This window comes from Camellia sinensis, chromosome 2 (genome assembly GCF_055761805.1).
Source record: "Camellia sinensis isolate YWXY chromosome 2, ASM5576180v1, whole genome shotgun sequence".
Taxonomy (NCBI): domain Eukaryota; kingdom Viridiplantae; phylum Streptophyta; class Magnoliopsida; order Ericales; family Theaceae; genus Camellia; species Camellia sinensis.
In genome coordinates, this window is record NC_138962.1 from 227,078,453 (window position 1) to 227,095,287 (window position 16,835).

A 16,835-nucleotide genomic window follows, 5' to 3' on the forward strand; every position below is an offset into this window, starting at 1 on the left:
GGAATTGTTCTGGTTATGGAAATTGAAAATCCCACAAAAACTCAAAGGCTTTGTTTGGCTGGCACTGCATCAGAAGTTGCTAACCAACAGCCTAAGAGTTACTAGAGGAATGTCAAATTCGGCTTTATGTAATAATTGTGGTGATCAGGTTGAAGACTTGAATCATATCTTCAAAAATTGTCCCAAAGCAAGAACTATTTGGATTGGTTTGAATTGTGGTACTTGGTTGTTTAATTGCAGGAATTTGTCATTTATAATTTGGGTGGAGTCCACTTTAAAGTCTAAATCTCATCTTTTTATTGAGCCTACTTTTTTTGTTACTTCATTATGGAAAATTTGGAAAAATAGGAACCTTAAGATTTTTGAGAATGTTGAATTGCCTTGGTAGCTTAGTATCTACATTATACATAGCTATGCAATTGATATTAAAGATGCTTTTAATATATCTATTGTGAACAGTTTGGATGATGAGCTAATTAGCTGGTCTCTTCCTCTTCCAGGTAAATTGAAGATGAACACGGATGGAAGCTCAAAGGGAGATCCAGGCGATGGTGGCTTTGGGGGGCTAATCTGGGATGAGAAAGGCATTTGGCTTTGTGGGTATTTCAGTAAGCTTACAAATTGCACCTGCATTGAGGCAGAGATCTGGGCACTATACAAGGGTTTGACAATAGCTTTCGAGAAAAGCTATAAGGATCTTAGCATCGAAACAGACTCCCAATATGCTATTGATATGCTAAAGGGGAACATTGAGGTTACTTCCCCATTGAGAAGTCTAGTGGAGAATTCCAAGTTTCTCATCCAACGAAGTGGGTTTTCGATTCAACATGTCAAAAGGGAGGGCAACAAGAGTGTTGATGGTCTTGCAAAAATGGGGTCTAATCAAAATGAGATGCTGATTGTTATGGATGACCCTCCGATTCAGGACATCTACCACCACTTGCGGCAGGGGCAGCCTCAGTTCCCCCTTTAACGCTTCCTCGTAAAGGGCAAACTCCCCTAGCCTGGCGTCGGATGGCCTCTCCGTCGACATCGGCAACAATAACTCTATTTCAGCAGGCACCTGGTATTTTTCGCGAATAGCCTCCAAATCCGCTGCAGTAACCGTTGATTTGTCAGCCTTCGTGTGCCAGTGATATGGTTCCACCTGGCTGATTGGCTTCGGAGCTGCCATTACGGTGGAGACATGAGATCGTACCACCAGCTCACCTACCCTCTCCATTTGCCTCTTCGTCCTATACTGCTCTGCTAACTCCACTGCATCGTCATCACCAAGCGGATCCACCTTGGTATTCGTAGCTTCTTCTTGGGCCATTTTTATAGTATGTCTGCGAATCGTTTCAGATGCGGGTACAAGGAAATCGAAAAAGTGTTGCAGAAGTGTATCGTGAGCAACAAAGGAGTTAACACTTGGGATGTTTTGATTTTTTGCAAACAAGTAGGTGAATTGAATAATCCCAAAAGCCCAAGGCTTACCCGTATTCCAAGGGTCACAATTAATTTTTGCCAATTTGAAAACTTTTCAAAATATCCACCAAAACTGTCTTTTCAACACTCATAATGATCTATCGTTTCATTTCTGATCCAACGCCTAATCTTCTTCCCTCGGGATGTTGCCACGTGTACGACCACGATCCACTGTATCCTCCCCTTATCCTGTCTTTTCCACTTCAAATCACTACGTGACACGCCGCCTCTCGAGCCCCACGCCCCTCCACCTCACCCTTCGTGGTCGACCCTCCCACTCGGTCACCCTTCGCGGTCGGCCCTCCTCGTGGTCGACCCTCCCACTCGGCCATCCTTCATGGTCGGCCCTTCCACTTGGTCACCCTGTACGGTTAGACCACCTCCCGGTCAGTTCACCCTCTCGGTCACCCCTGCCGGTCGACCACCATCCTGCCAATCCCTAACACCCTCATCTTCTTCATTAGTATTCCCTTCGTTAGACTAAAGCTGCACTCGGGAATGGGGGACTACTGATGTGTATAAGCCCATAAAGGCCATGAATCACTATGAACAACCCAAGCCCATCATTTGGAGCCCAATACATAACCCAGCTGGTGAGGTCCAGAACAGCTGGAATCCAACATGGCATAAAGAGCCAATGACATTCAGACATATGGCAGGTGAAGGACGAGCCACATCAGCAGACAAAGATCTACAAAGTTATTGCTACTGCACATCACCATTAATGCAGTCCATCACAGCATTTATTACGACAACACCTTTCCGTCGGAACAGAACCTCCTTACCCTGAACAAGGTAAGCTACATCATAGACTTTCGACGAGAAGGGCAGGTCGGAAGGGACAGCGAAATGATTACCAAAAGATATAAGTTAACGTTGAAGACAAGAAGAATGTTAAGCTTTCTATCTCTAATCTCTCTCTACACCCTACTTCTCTTTTTAACTTGCTCGTTGGAGGGTTCACTGGGGGACTACCCCGTTCCCCGTTGGACTTGTTTGTAGGTTATCCGGTGGGCTTGATTATTTGGACGTGGGCCTGAGGAGCTTGGACCTGTCCGATCCATTCACTAGAACAAACTGTATCATCAAACTATAACCAAATATTACATAAGGTATAATTAATTTTTTTTATTATAATCAAAATAATATCATAATTAATATCACAATTAGTCAAAACTAATAACCTAATAGATAAAAATCAATAATTTCAAAAATAATAACAAAATGACATATAGTACACATTTCAATTTGATTAAAAAAAATAGTACGCACTCCGAACCATGTAATTCCAGCTGGTATAATTTATGATCTTGTACCCTAATATTTTGTTAATTTGTTTTTAAAAAATTGAAAATAGCATTCACAGAGCAGGTTATCCGAGGTAGATAGAGAGCACGTGGCTCTTGTTCCTAGTTACTCCCTCCGTCCCGTAATATTAGTCCCTTATTCCATTTTTCATAGTCCCAAAATATTAGTCCCTCTTCAAAAATTAAGTACAAAAATAATATAAATTTTCTATTTTGCCCTTCTTTTAAATTCATAAATAATATAAAAAGTACAATTATGACATTGATATTTCTAAAAAAATGTACTATCAAAGGGTAAATTTGGAAAATCAACTTTTTTAAAGTACAATAATTGTACTACCAAAAAAAGTTAAATTCCCCAAAAGGAACTATTATTTTGAGACGGAGGGAGTAATAAAACTACTACAAAAGACAAAGAGACAGTGTAACTTTTTAACTACCTGACTCAATTTTGTCAGCACCAATCATGGGCCCAACATTACTAAAAAAATTAAAAATAAAATGTGAAATACACTAGTCTTCCTCACATTAAAAAGTCACTGTCACTTGAATCTTTTGTTCTAAAGCCTCATTAGAGAAGCCACTAAATAAGATATTTATTGATTTATTTAGATTTGTACAAATTTTTTTTTTTGTTGATAATAAACGAAAATTTCAACTTATAAATCATATTCAAAATAATTCTTAAATCGTTTCATTGTTCAATTAATTAATTTTTTTATATAAATAATTTATTTAATAAATATAAAATATTAAATAATTTAAATTATTAAGGTGATATTATAACCCTTCAACAACCAAGGGTTTTTTTGGTTGGGTATAACAATCAAGGGTTAGCCACTTGGTAGCTTGCAAACTAACTAGTTCTATAACCGTATAACAGTTAAAGACGCTATCACAAGAATTCAAGCACATTCAAGAATCGAATATGATCCATTCGATACTTAAAAGTCTATCATTCTATTAATGGCTTTAGCCCTTATGACAAATTACAACCTCCCAACATGATTTTTTAATTCAATTATTAAACTTTTTAAAAGTGGATGTAGTTGCCAAACTTTTTTTATATTTTATTTATTTTTGTTGTTATTTCTATTTCGGACTGAAAGGTTTTTGGTAAATACAAGTTCCACATGGACATGTCTACAAATTCAATTTGAAAAAGTACATTTTTAAGTTCTTGGTATGCATTACTTCAACTCCATTAGTTTGTAATTGGAATCTTTCATCTTTTCTATTGTTGTACCAGGGATAGGCAAATTTTTAAATTAATGAAATTAAAATAAAATCTTATTGAAATAATTAGAACCAATAATATATTATATCCCTCTAAGTGTTTAGAGAATATCATATAATTATATGGCCACTTAATAATTAAAACATGCAAATGATAATATAATTGCATCTCATTGAATGAATATACCGTCATACTAAAATTCTTAACTTGCTTCATAATTTTTATTTATTTGACACTTTTCTTTAAAATAAATGTTGCGGATGTTCTTTTACTTTGTTATAATGTTTTTAGTGTGACACGTCATTATTGAAATATATATTGAATGTGAGGCCAATCTTTTCTACATCAAACTGGAGTGCAACATGATACATTTTTTTTCTCGTCACTCAACCTTACTTTTAACAACTTTTTCTTAGGGGCTAATCAATACACATCATGCAAAATTACAAAAAGAAGATCGTGGGATACACACTTCTATATCAACCACATATTTTGATGTCGAATATAATTTCAAGTAACTTCTAGTATGTTTTGGGCAATGGTTTTTATGTTCTACAACAAGCTCACCATAAATGTTTCTACTAAAAAAAGCCAAATGATTACCACAATATATTATTGGCAAATTTACATTAAAATGGATTTATGAGTATAGAATGCTTCAATTACTATAGTGGATAAATTTGAATATTAAATTTTAGATATCAAAAAATGGCAATAGGGCAAAATTAAATTTGTTGTGTTCCACTCTTGTCTCGTTTTTTATAGGTGCAGAGAAGAAGCAAAAAAATCAAAGAGGTAACGAGGATGAGGTGAGACCAAAGAAGTGCTAGGAAAATTTGCTAAACTTAGGCATATTTTGGGAAGTGAGTTATAATCCACTTCTTAGATTATAACCCACTTCATCTTTCACAAAAAAACTGTTTATAAGCAGCTTTTTAGCTGATTATAACCATTTTCTCAAAATAATCCTTAGTAAAGGGATAGTTACTAATAAGATAGAAACTATACACAAATTAATCTGAGAGTTACAAGTTGAAGATAAGAGATAAAGAGGTAAAAAAAATGATATACACAAATGTTTCAATATTTTATTTGGATTATACTAAATAATTTAAATTATACATAGATAGATAAATATATAAAAATTATTTAATTAATATAATCATAATGGAAGCAGAACAAATAAAGCGGATTTCCTCCCAGTTTATTATGAGGCAGAAAAAATATGTGTAATAAAGAGTGTTTTGGAAAGTTAATAATAAGTGCAGAAAAAATTGACTTTTTAATTTTTTGTTTTTTTTAATGATTTTATTGCGTAAAAAAATTAACAAATCAAAAAATTGACTTTTTTAACTCGTTGCCAAAAGACCCTAAGATGTATCATCAAATAGATCCCAGTTATAGTTCAAATGGTTAACTATCTCCAACAGTTCACCAAAACTGATATCAAATTCAAATTTTGATGAAAAAATTGTTGTTCACTGCTCTAACGTTTGCACCAAATGACTATCAGATTGAGATTTCATCAAAAAATTTATCAAACTGACGACGAAATACTGATTTCACCAAAACACTGTTGGTGACCATTGGAGGGAGACCAACTGGTCAACCAACCGGTTGAAGAACTGGTCGACCAGTAAAAGATTCAAACAGTTCAGAAAAAAAGTTCAAACCGTAAAAAAATAATAATAATAAATAAATAAATAAAATTTTGCCTAACCGGTCGACCACCCGGTCGTCCCGAAAAAAGTTCAAAAAGTTCAAAAAAAAGTTCAGACAATTCGCGAAAAAAAAAAAAAAAATTTGCCTAACCGGTCAACCGGCCGATCGACCACCCGGTTGTCCCGGGATAGATTTGGTGAAAGGTGAGCCGTTGGAGTGAGTGGGTATCAAATTTGGTGAAATGAGTCATTTTTTACTCAGATTTAGTGAAAAATTTGAGTCACCGTTGGAGATGCTCTTACGAGGGAGTATTCAGGTGCCTTTGACGTAAAGTATCGAGTTCAAGTCAATGGACTAATATCGATTTGTTGTAGCAAAAAATAAAAAAAAATTATCCAATAAAATACCACACATTAAGGCCTTATTTGGAAATAAAATATTTTCATTAAAAAGTCATTATAAATTATTACATCATTTTTTTTTTATCTTTTTATATATTTTGTCCCAAAAAATTTAAAAATTATGCAAAATTTACCAAGAAACAGAGTTGGGTTTCACATGTGCTTCAATTCTAACTCCATTTCAAACATAAATTTGTCATTTACATGTCAACAAGCCCAAACTACATATTTGTTTAAACAAAATCTACAAACAAACTGTCCCACCAAAAAAAAAAAAAAAAAAAAAAAAAAGAAATATATATTTGAGGGAGAACCGAAATAAACAAATCTATAATACTGTAATTTTTTTTTTTTTAGTTTTTGAATTTCATCTTGAAAACTACTACAAACTATCCAACAATCGAATCAGATTTGGTGTACACAGCCTTAGCCATCCGATTTTTTTAACTAAGGTAGGCCCACCGTATACCCTCACTTGACGATCTGCGTTGATTCATGATCAGACGGTCCAATTTTGTTACTGCTCCGTAACCTCAATATACCGTACAACTTCCGAATCTCCTTGATCGCAGGCACACCACCATCTTTGTTTCCGCCGCCACCGAGCTCGCCGGAGAACTCCGCCGCGCTGCTCTCGCTCAGCCGCCGTCCGACTCTCGCCGCCGTAATCACCGACCTCAACGCCCTGCTCGGCGAGTTCCTGTTGGCGATCATGATTTCGCCGATCTCCGCCGCGCTCAGCGTCGCTCCGCCCTGAAACACCTCTTCAACTTGTGGAAACAACTTGTGATCCTTGAGCCCTAGATAGTTATTCGCTAAGCTCTTGAAGGAATTGAAATCACAGAGGGGAAAATGAATATGAACATCGATTCGTCCTGGTCTGAGTATCGATGAATCGATCTGTTCTTTGTTGTTCAGCGTGAACACCATCACTCTCTCATCTCCGCAACACGAACTCACAAGTCCATCCATGAAGTTCAGTACACCGGACAGGGTCACCGTTGTCGATTTCTCTTTCTCCGCCATGAATCGATCCAGATCTTCGATTACGATGATTGATTTGCTCGTCGTCTGCAATAGAAGCATTTTCAGATCGGAATCGTCTGTGACTCGGAAGAGATCGACGTCGAAGACGTCGTAGCAGAGGAATTTCGCCATGGCGGCGACGAAGCTCGATTTTCCGGTACCGGAGGGACCGTAGAGAAGGAAACTCCGTTTCCAAACACGGCCTAGTCGGTGATAGTACTGTTTCGATTTGAGAAACGATTCGAGATCGGATTTGACCTTGTTCTTCAGATCCGAATCCATGACGATCGTGTCGAAACTCGAAGGATGTGTGAAAGGAACCGATATCCACCGTCCGTTTCTGTGATGATCGGAGTGAGTGTTCATGAACAGCCTCACCTCTCTCCTCCTCTGTTCAATCTCATCAGAAACCTTGTGAATGTGTTGAAGATAAGGTCTCAGAATCCGACGCTTGTCTTTCTTCTTGATCCTCAACACCAAAGTCCTTGTGCAACTTTTCTCATTGCCTCTCCCAATCTCATTCTTCCATGACACTCTCGCTCCGAGAAACTCATCATGAACCGTCTGATTGTCATCGAGGCAGAGAACTATATCGTTCGATTTCCTCCCAGCGAAGAGATTGGTGAAGTCGGAGTCCTCAATCGAAGCCAAGGAATTCAGGTAAGCAAACACTTTCCTGTAGAATTGATTCTCCTGAGAGTTTTCATTCAATTCGGCTACTTTGAAGAACTGGTAAACGTGAACTCGGTCTTCAACCCAGTGCAACCATTTCTTCAAAACGTAAATCAAAGCAGTTCGATACAAGAACAATCGAACTAGAACGAATGAAAAAATAATCAATACAAGTAAAAGAAACAAAGAAGTAATAATAGAAAACATGGTTTGATTGATGACTCCAGATTCGCCCAAAAAAAGGTGGCTAATTCTGGGTCTATGAAGTAGAATTCAAAGCTTTTTCCTCCTGAAAGGGAAAGGGCTAACCATTTTTGAGAAAGTGTGTGTAGGATTGAGAATATGAATAGGGTTTTAAAGGATTGGTTGTTGCAGGCGAGGAACAATGAAAAGGGTCAAAAGGGGGTGGGGAGAGAGAGAGAGAGAGAGGGGTTGGGTTGATTTTGTTTTGTATGGGTATGGTATGGGTATGGAGATGGAGATGAGTATTTTGGAGTGAACAAGGGAGACGAAGAGATGAGTCTGTTTGTTTCTCCGTCATCTACAACTACTTTTCCAGGCAGGCTTTTATATACTCCAAAGGATTTTATTTTGCTACGTTTCTTACAATAATAATATACAGGTTGGTTTTGAATATATGGACCTACATAGTTTTTTTTTTTCTTTCTTAATATATTACCTCAACCTTCTGAAAAATGAAAGTTGAAGGATGAAAAATGTAATTTATCCATTCTCGTATTATTTTAAGTCATGATCTTCAAGATTGTTCCAAATCCCAATAATCGAACCATCTTCTTAACTTGTAAAATAACATGTTAACTTGTGTTAACTTGCAAGTTTTATTAAGGTCCAATTGACTAATATTATCTAACTTCTATTTTCTTTTTCTTTTGTTTGTATATGTATATATATATATATATATTTGAATTTGTCATAACATTTTAATCTTAAGCCTACGTTTGGAAGTGGGTTGGCTTTTTGACTTTTTGGCTTTTTTGACTATTTTAGCCTGGGCTAAAAAGCTTGGTTTGGGAAGGGTTTTTTGGCTTTTTTGACTTTTTTTGTGAGAGAAGAGTATAATGATTATGGGTTAGATGTGATGTTTTGTTTGTTACGGCTAAAATAGCCTATTTTGTTTTTTTGTGGCTAAAATAGCCAAAAAAGCCCAACTAACTTCTTCCCAAACGGTGCTGTAAGGGTTGTTTGTTTGTTCAAAATGAACAAGGGGCTGAAGTGTCCCCACGTAGATTTATGGGCCTCACAGTGGACAAGACAACAAAACACCCTTGAAAGTTCCATTAATCATTTTTCAAACTACTTTTCTAGCTTTGTCCAACTAAGGTTGGTTTGGGCCCAAGATTCACTATTTAACATAATTAATTAGGGTTTCTATCTATTTTTTAACCTTTTATTAATTTATTATTATTATTATTATTATTATTATTATTATTTAACTTTTTAACTACTTTAATCAAGGAATCAACTTGCCGAATGGGACTTTAATCTTATAATTAGATGGTTACAAGTGGTCCAACAAAGTGTAATCCTAGTGTCCAACTTCATAATTTCTACACGCTTTGTACACTAGATTATAACTGTAAGTGCCCTTATTTTTCTTATTTTTCTTTTAGCATGTTTATTTATTTATTTATGTTGAGATTCATAGCCAACTTTAATTTGAAATTTTTAATGGTTTGTAACTTTCAATTTAAGAATGGACAATATAGATTCGTCAATGTGTAACTTTTACTACGTGGCATAGATTTATCCACATTTTTGTGGCTACTTTTATATTGGATTATGGTTTGATACAGAAAAATGACATATTTATAATCGAATATATAATTCACTCTTTATGTGTATTTACATAATAAAAATTTACATGTATGACCTATTATATTTTAAGGAGTAAAATTACACTAATTTTACTGGAGGTTTAGGATAGATAAGTCGAATTTTACGAGTTTGGCATAATTACATTATGATCTTTTATAATTTATTATATTTTTTCACATCTCAAAAAATAAGCAATGTAATTTAATAGATTTATCCACATTTTTGTGGCTACTCTCTATTGGATTATGGTTTGATATAGAAAAATGACATATTTATAATCAAATATATAATTCACATTTTATGTGTATTTACATAATAAAAATTTACATGTATGACCTATTATATTTTAAAGAGTAAATTACACTAATTTTACTTGAGATTTAGGAAAGATAAGTCGAATTTTACGAGTTTGACATAATGGCATTATGATCTTTTATAATTTATTATATTTTTTCACATCTCAAAAAATAAGCAGTGTAATTTATGGCCCTCTTTGATATTCTCAATCAAAATGAATATATATATATATATGTATATATGTGTGTGTGTGTCAACTTCATGATAACTTCTAGCACTGGGATATTCCAAGCAAGTTGGACTATTCTTTTAAAATCCTAAGATTGCTAATTGTTGGTCTCATAACATATGAAGATGAAGCGATAAGGATTTGAGAATAAAATTTAAAGATTTGAATTTGAGTTATTTTAAAGTCATTTGAAATTTATTTGATTATTAATTTCAAGGTCTAAGAATTAGTCAAAGAAAAATGTTTGGGAGCTCTAAATTGGGAGCACTAAAGGAGCTCTAGAGAGTGGGTCCTACTGACTGATGTGATGTTTTAGCCTTAAGTTTTTTTTTTTTCTTTTTTTTTTTTGAATTGCCACCTTATTAGTGGTCCATTAGTGCTCCCAAATTAGTGGGATGTATCATTGTTGTTGTATGCTTGACGTTTTAGAAAATTTCTCACACCTTTACACATCATAGCTATAATGGCATTTACACTCTATTTGGATGGAGGAATTTGGTAAGAAAAGAAAAGAAATGGTGAGAATATAAAATTTCTTTACTTGTTAGGATTATAAATGATGAGAGATTTTAAAAAAGGATTCTCACTAAACCTATGTTTTGTTTCTCACCAAAAGTGATAAGATTTGGCGAGAAATTAATTGAGTTTAATGAAAGTTTTTTAAAATATCAAAATTACCCTTATGGAAAAACATAGCTTATTAACATCAAAGGTTATTTTGATAAAATGAAATACAACACTTTCCTTTCTTTTCGGGAAATTATATTTTCACCCACCAAATTATCTCTGTGTACATCTTTTCTCAATCTACACATTTAGTAATTTGATTTTTACTTCTTTATCTCAATCCACACACTTCACATTCCAAATATACCCACTCCTCTGTGCACATCTTCTCCTTCCATTCACTCTTCTCTCATTGTTTTAAACTCAACCCAACATTCATACTACTAAACTAATCAAACCCATTTCATAGAACTCTCTTAATCATCAAACAATGGCCTCGAATTCGATTCTCGGCCCTTTTTCTCTGAATCTGAATCTATTCTGCCTCACATATGTGTCTATAATTTTTTTATGTCTTCTCGGCTACTGTTTCTCGTACGACTAAGTAGAACAACGTGGTGGTCCGTACAATTCCTTCACCGTTTCGAGTTATCGTTATTCCAGAATTGAGCTTAAACCCTACCAATAGCGTTACATCAGAGGTACTATCTCGTACGACTAAGTAGAACAACGTGGTGGTCCGTACAATTCCTTCACCGTTTCGATTTATAGTTATTCCAGAATTGAGCTTAAACCCTACCAATAGCATTACATCAGAGGTACTTTGCATGTATACTCTTCTTATATATATATATATATATCGAGAAATTGTGAGAAGTGGTGGGTGAGATGCTGTATGGAGAAATTGTGAGATATGTAGATGAGATGGTGGTGGGCGAGATGGTAATTTTGTTAAAGGATAAAATTGTGATTTTGAAAAAATTCATTAAGTGTGTAGAGTAAGGGAACTTAGTGTGTGGAAATAGAATTTTCCTTTCTTTTCTCTTATACTCTATCCAAACAAGATAGGTGAGAAATTACGGCTCTGTTTGGTTGTGTTCTGGAAATGTGATTCCATGTGTCTTTTTGAGTTGCGTGTTTGTTTACGGTTTTTAAAAATCAATTCTGCACTTTGCTTTGAAAACTCTGTCACCTGGATATCCCCCCGGTCGACTCCCCGGATGTCCCACAGGACGTCCCCGCCAGTGAAATTTTTTTATTTTTAATTTTTTTGGAATTGACACATGTTTTGTTTTATATATTAAATAAAAATCTTTTCTGAATTTTTTAAAAAAGATTTATGAGTTTTGTATAGAATTTTGAGTTGTGTGTTTGGTTATGAGTTATTAGTTTTTGTATCAAATATCACATGTCACATCAAAAATTTCCCACTCAATTTAAAATTCTTTTCAAAACTCTTTTCAAAACTCATAACCAAACAATTTTTCTACACTCAAATCATAATTCCAAAACTCACAAACTCAAAATACAACTCATATTCTCAAATTATATTTACAAAACTCTACCAAACGCAATCTACATTTTCTTTTCTTTTCTTTTATTTATCCAAACATAATGGTGACATCATAATCATTTTTTTTTTTTTTGTCTTTTTTTTTTGGTCTTTCTCATTTAGATGAGAAACCACAATCATTTTTTTTACCTTACCTCACAATCCAAACGGAGTATTAGAAAATCAAAATTGAAACAACTTATACCTGGTCATTCCTATTTTCTCCATACAAATCTAAGTAAATTCCATAAACGCAGAAATTAAGGTATTTTTGGTTTGTGGTTTCATTTTCTTTATTTTTGTCTTTCATGCTTTTCTAAAAACAAAGTAATATAAAGTTTGAAAATACCCTTCATTTTCATTGCAGGAAACAAAAACACAACTAAACATGAATTTTGGAATCTTAGTTTTAACAGCCCTTAAACTATTACCATATAGTGTCTACTTTTCACTAGTCAATTATCTTTAATTACATGATTACATAAGAAGATAGATAATTAATTCATTTATTCATTCATTACTGTTCAAACCTGTATGGCATATGCTAAGTGGGTGCCATAATGCTACCTTGTGAATTAATTAATTAATTATAAGTTTTTCATGTTTTCAGAAGCAAAAAAATAAAATAAAATAAAATTTCAAAAACACCCAACGTTTTTTAAATTATTTTTATTTTTGTTCAAAAAAAGAAAAATTAAATTTCAAACACAGCTTTTTGGTGTGCCTTAAAAAGTTGGCTGTTTTTACGGAAAAAAAAAATCAAAAACAATTAGCCAAACAAATACAAAAACCACTACAGGAAAATAGAGATATAACCATATTTTTTTGGTGGCATTTTGGACAAATGCCGTCAAATCTGTTAACAAATCTATTAAATTAATAGAGATGTTTTTCTATTTCTGTCAATTGAACAGAGACGCGACTTGAGAGAGAGAGAGGGCTGGTTCTTTGATTTCCATTGATTTTTGGTGATTTTGATCTAGAAAATCTTGTTCTTCCTCTTGACTTTAGCGTATCTTCAAGATTGTTCGAATCCCTCTAATCTAAATTGATCTAGGGCTCAAGGTAAGGGTTTTTTGACCATGATTCGTTAATTTCACTCAAGATCTGTAAAATCTCATGGTTAAAACAACAATTTGTAGTATATTTTTGGTTGATGTCTGTACATTCACTTGCATTTTTTCCCCAATCTGGCTTATTTCTTGCATTTTGGCTTTTGTTTTGTGTTTTTTCTCTCTTCGTTTGTGGTCTCTTGCTCTTTCTAGTCCATGCAATGGGATACATGGAAAGCGCTTCTCATTCATGGCGAATGGATTTCGTCTAGGGTTTTGAGTGCAGTGTCAGTGTCTCCGGACAATCAAAGGCTAATATAATCGAGATGGGCCGTGTGTAGAAGTTAACGATCTAGAGATGTAGATCTTATTCTCAAATCTGCTATCTCTCCGATCAGATCTGCAAATATCAGGTCCAAATTCTATTTGTTACTTTCTTCTAGTTTTGATTGGATTTATGTTTAAGTCACAATACTATTTTGAGCAGTTGGAAAATGGGTTTTAGTTTAGTTTTTGACATAGAATTTAATTTGTTGACAGTCCATTTAGTATTAGCAAGTACAGAGAAATGTGTTTTGAAATAGTTTAGAAAGGATTTTAAGATATATATTTATATATTCTGCAGTAGAAGAAGATGAAAAGGACTCATTTGAGTTTGTTGAAAAGATTGTTTACTCCTTTGAGAAAAAAAAGGTTGCTGGTTTTGTAATACACAGGTTTGCCCATCCCTGTTACCATATTACCGATTGTCTTTTTTTGATAGGTGATTAGAATACTAAACATGTAAAATTAAAGGGTCCTATGAGCTGAGTATGACCTTAATAGAAAAATACTAGCAATTAATAGGACCGGTTGTGGAAAAAGAAAACTATTCTACATCATCGCATAGGTGGAGTTAGTAGAATGACATTATTGTTCTTATAAAATATATAAAGCTGCTGAGAAGATAGTGGTTAGAGTTTTGATTGACGAATGATCTTATTTTTTTTTATGTTTACTATTGTCTATTGTCTTTGTCTTCGATTATTATAGTTTTTGACTCTTTTTTTTCTTTTTTCTTTTTTTTTTCTCACATTTATCTTAGAATTGGGTAACATTACAGGAAGCAAAATGAAGCTCAAAGTAAGATATTTTTATTATTATACATTCTAATGGAGTTTCACAAGCAAACATGCGCATTGGCGCATTCAATTTTTTAAACTACACATGGTAAATATGTAATTTTTTAACTTCTAATTTTAATTACTAAATTATAAAAGATTGCCCCAAACCAATCCATTACTTAGGTTGGTGGTTAGAGTTCTTGTATTCTAAAAATGCTAATGCTTCTCAGGTTGTGAAAGCTTTTGCATTCAACTGTTATTGGGAATTGGTATAACCAAAGGCAGGTACCAAAATTTTCAACTCTTCAGTTTTTATGTAATTGATTGATTGGTTAATTATGTGGGTTTTGTGTTTCTTCCTCTGTTTGTTTGGTTTCTTGATTGATCAAATTTGTGTCAACAATCTTGAGATATTTGGGATTAAACGTTAGCTTAATGTGTGCAGGAGGTAAATGAGATGTGGGCAGGTTTGGGCTATTACAGACGAGCACGATATCTACTATAGGTGAGCTCTTCTTTGGACTCTTGTGCAGCTAGATATTTGTAACACTATTTGATACGAATCTATTTCTTGTTGGAGAATCTACAATTCCTCTACCCAAATCTACCAATAAATAATCATATACCATTGTTTGGTTGTTTGTTTTACTACTATCAAAACATTTATAAGCTCACTGTGGACTGTAAGCCAATCGCGAAACCAGCACAAAACCTAGTTTCTTTTGGGTTTTGACCATAGGTTTTGGGCTATAGATTTTGTGTATATTGAACTATTGACTGGAGGATATTTGAGGATGGCCCTGTTTTGTTAGCTTCTTCAATTGTCTTCTACTTATAACTGTTGGTGACTTGACTTATTGCATTCTATCTATATGTGTAGGCTGTGGCAAGGGCAAATGCATGTTGTTGGTCTAAACAAAGGGATGAGTTTTTGGTGTATACATCAAGGTACCAAATGTTTTTGGTGAGGCTTGGGAAGAAGAGTGTGAAGGAAGTATATACTGCTATATTACATCATATAGCTATTAGGACTGATAAGTTGTTTTCCCTAATTAACAAATAAGGACAATATCAAATCAAGTAAACAACTGAAAGAGGAACCAGATAAAATAGCACTATTAGCCTCCAGATGTGTCCATGCTTTTTTTCTTCTGCTTCAATAGCTCTATCAATAATACCGCCTGGCTGAAAGTGTCATTGCTTTGGTTTGCTTACCTCTGGACGATGTGCAACTGCTGCACACGCTTGCTGGGATTTACAATTTATACATGCAATCATTTGATTTCTTTTTTTTTTTTTTTCATTTTCAGGGAAGCTGTGAGTTGCAGTATTGTAAATGTAAATAATTGATTAGAAAAAATATTCTCTTATTTGTGCTTCATATATATTTTTTTCTTTGGTTTATGCTCTCAGATTTGGATTGCTCTGATCATACCATTGATTTTTTTTGGAGAGAAATCCATTGGTAGATATGGGAATTGTTTGGCAACCTGTCTCACCAATGCCGTCCAACCTTTGAAAGGAAAGTTGCATTAATTTTTTCTGTAGAATCCAGGTTGATGCATCTTGCATTAATTTTTCTTATCGTCCTTGATACTTTCAGGATAGATATTGATGATCAGGGCTTCTACACAAGTCTTGCATACTCTGATTGGTAGGCTACTCATGAAGGTTGTAATTGTTAAAACAGCTTATGGGGTTCTACGCAAATTTTTTGGCCAATCACCTCTTTTAAATGTTCATCTCGAATTAATGAGAGCTACTCTTGAAGTTAGGGTGTGTTTGGTAACGTTTACGTTTTCAGTTTATATTTACAAAAATTTTATAAACTGGTTTTTGTTTATTTTTTGTTTATTTTTAGAAAAACATAAACTACAAACGCGTTTGGTAATTGACAAAATGTTTAAAAAAAATTTAAAATAAAAAAAGAGTGAGAAATGGCGAGTGGTGGTAAGTGGCGGCGGAAGACGGTGGTGGAAAGTGGTGACGGTGGGTGGTGGATAGCTGGTGGTGGTGGTGGTGGTGGTGGGTGGGTAGGTGATGGTGGCGGGTGGTAGCGAGTGGGTGGTGGTGGTGGTGGTGGTGGGTAGTGGGTGGTGGTGGCAGGTGGGTGGTGGTGGCGGTGAGTGGATGGGTGACGGTGGCGGGTGGTGGGTGGCGGATGGCGGGTGGTGGTAGGTAGTGGCGGGTGGTGATGATGGGTGGGTGACGACGGCGGGTGGTGGGTTGTAACGAGTGGGTGGTGGTGGTGATGGTGGCGGGTGGTGGATGGTGGTGGCAGGTGGGTGGCGGATGACGGGTGGTCGTGGGTGGTGACGGGTGGTGGCGGGTGGTGATGGTGGGTGGGTGGGTGACGGTGGTGGGTGGTGGTGGTGGTGGCAGCGAGCGGTGGGTGGTGGTGGTAGGTGGGTGGCGGATGGCGGGTGGTGGTGGGTGGCGGGTGGTGGCGGGTAGGTGGCGGGTGGTGGTGGTGGGTGAGTGGGTGGG

At 35.2% G+C, this 16,835-nt stretch overlaps 1 protein-coding gene and 1 long non-coding RNA gene across 9 annotated transcripts; one reads left to right on the forward strand and one right to left on the reverse strand.

Annotated features, from left to right (window-relative positions):
• Positions 1 to 6,393: 6,393 nt before the first annotated feature.
• Positions 6,394 to 8,634, reverse strand: LOC114280471 (AAA-ATPase At2g46620). Its single transcript, XM_028222848.2, has one exon. The coding sequence runs from the start codon at positions 7,977 to 7,979 to the stop codon at positions 6,546 to 6,548; it is 1,434 nt and encodes a 477-aa protein (XP_028078649.2). The 5' UTR covers positions 7,980 to 8,634; the 3' UTR covers positions 6,394 to 6,545.
• Positions 8,635 to 9,975: 1,341 nt separating this feature from the next.
• On the forward strand, positions 9,976 to 16,121 carry LOC114280472 (uncharacterized). Of its 8 annotated transcripts, none has more exons than XR_014362752.1 (7): positions 9,977 to 13,258; positions 13,459 to 13,658; positions 13,871 to 14,454; positions 14,579 to 14,633; positions 14,794 to 14,853; positions 15,229 to 15,296; positions 15,762 to 16,121. It is a non-coding gene; the product is annotated as an uncharacterized LOC114280472 (long non-coding RNA). The 8 variants fall into 8 exon arrangements; XR_014362749.1 differs by lacking the exon at positions 15,762 to 16,121 and having other exon boundaries at positions 9,981 to 13,258; positions 13,871 to 13,961; positions 14,348 to 14,454; positions 15,229 to 15,760; XR_014362747.1 differs by lacking the exon at positions 15,762 to 16,121 and having other exon boundaries at positions 9,982 to 13,258; positions 13,871 to 13,961; positions 14,330 to 14,454; positions 15,229 to 15,760.
• The last annotated feature ends 714 nt before the right edge of the window (positions 16,122 to 16,835 follow it).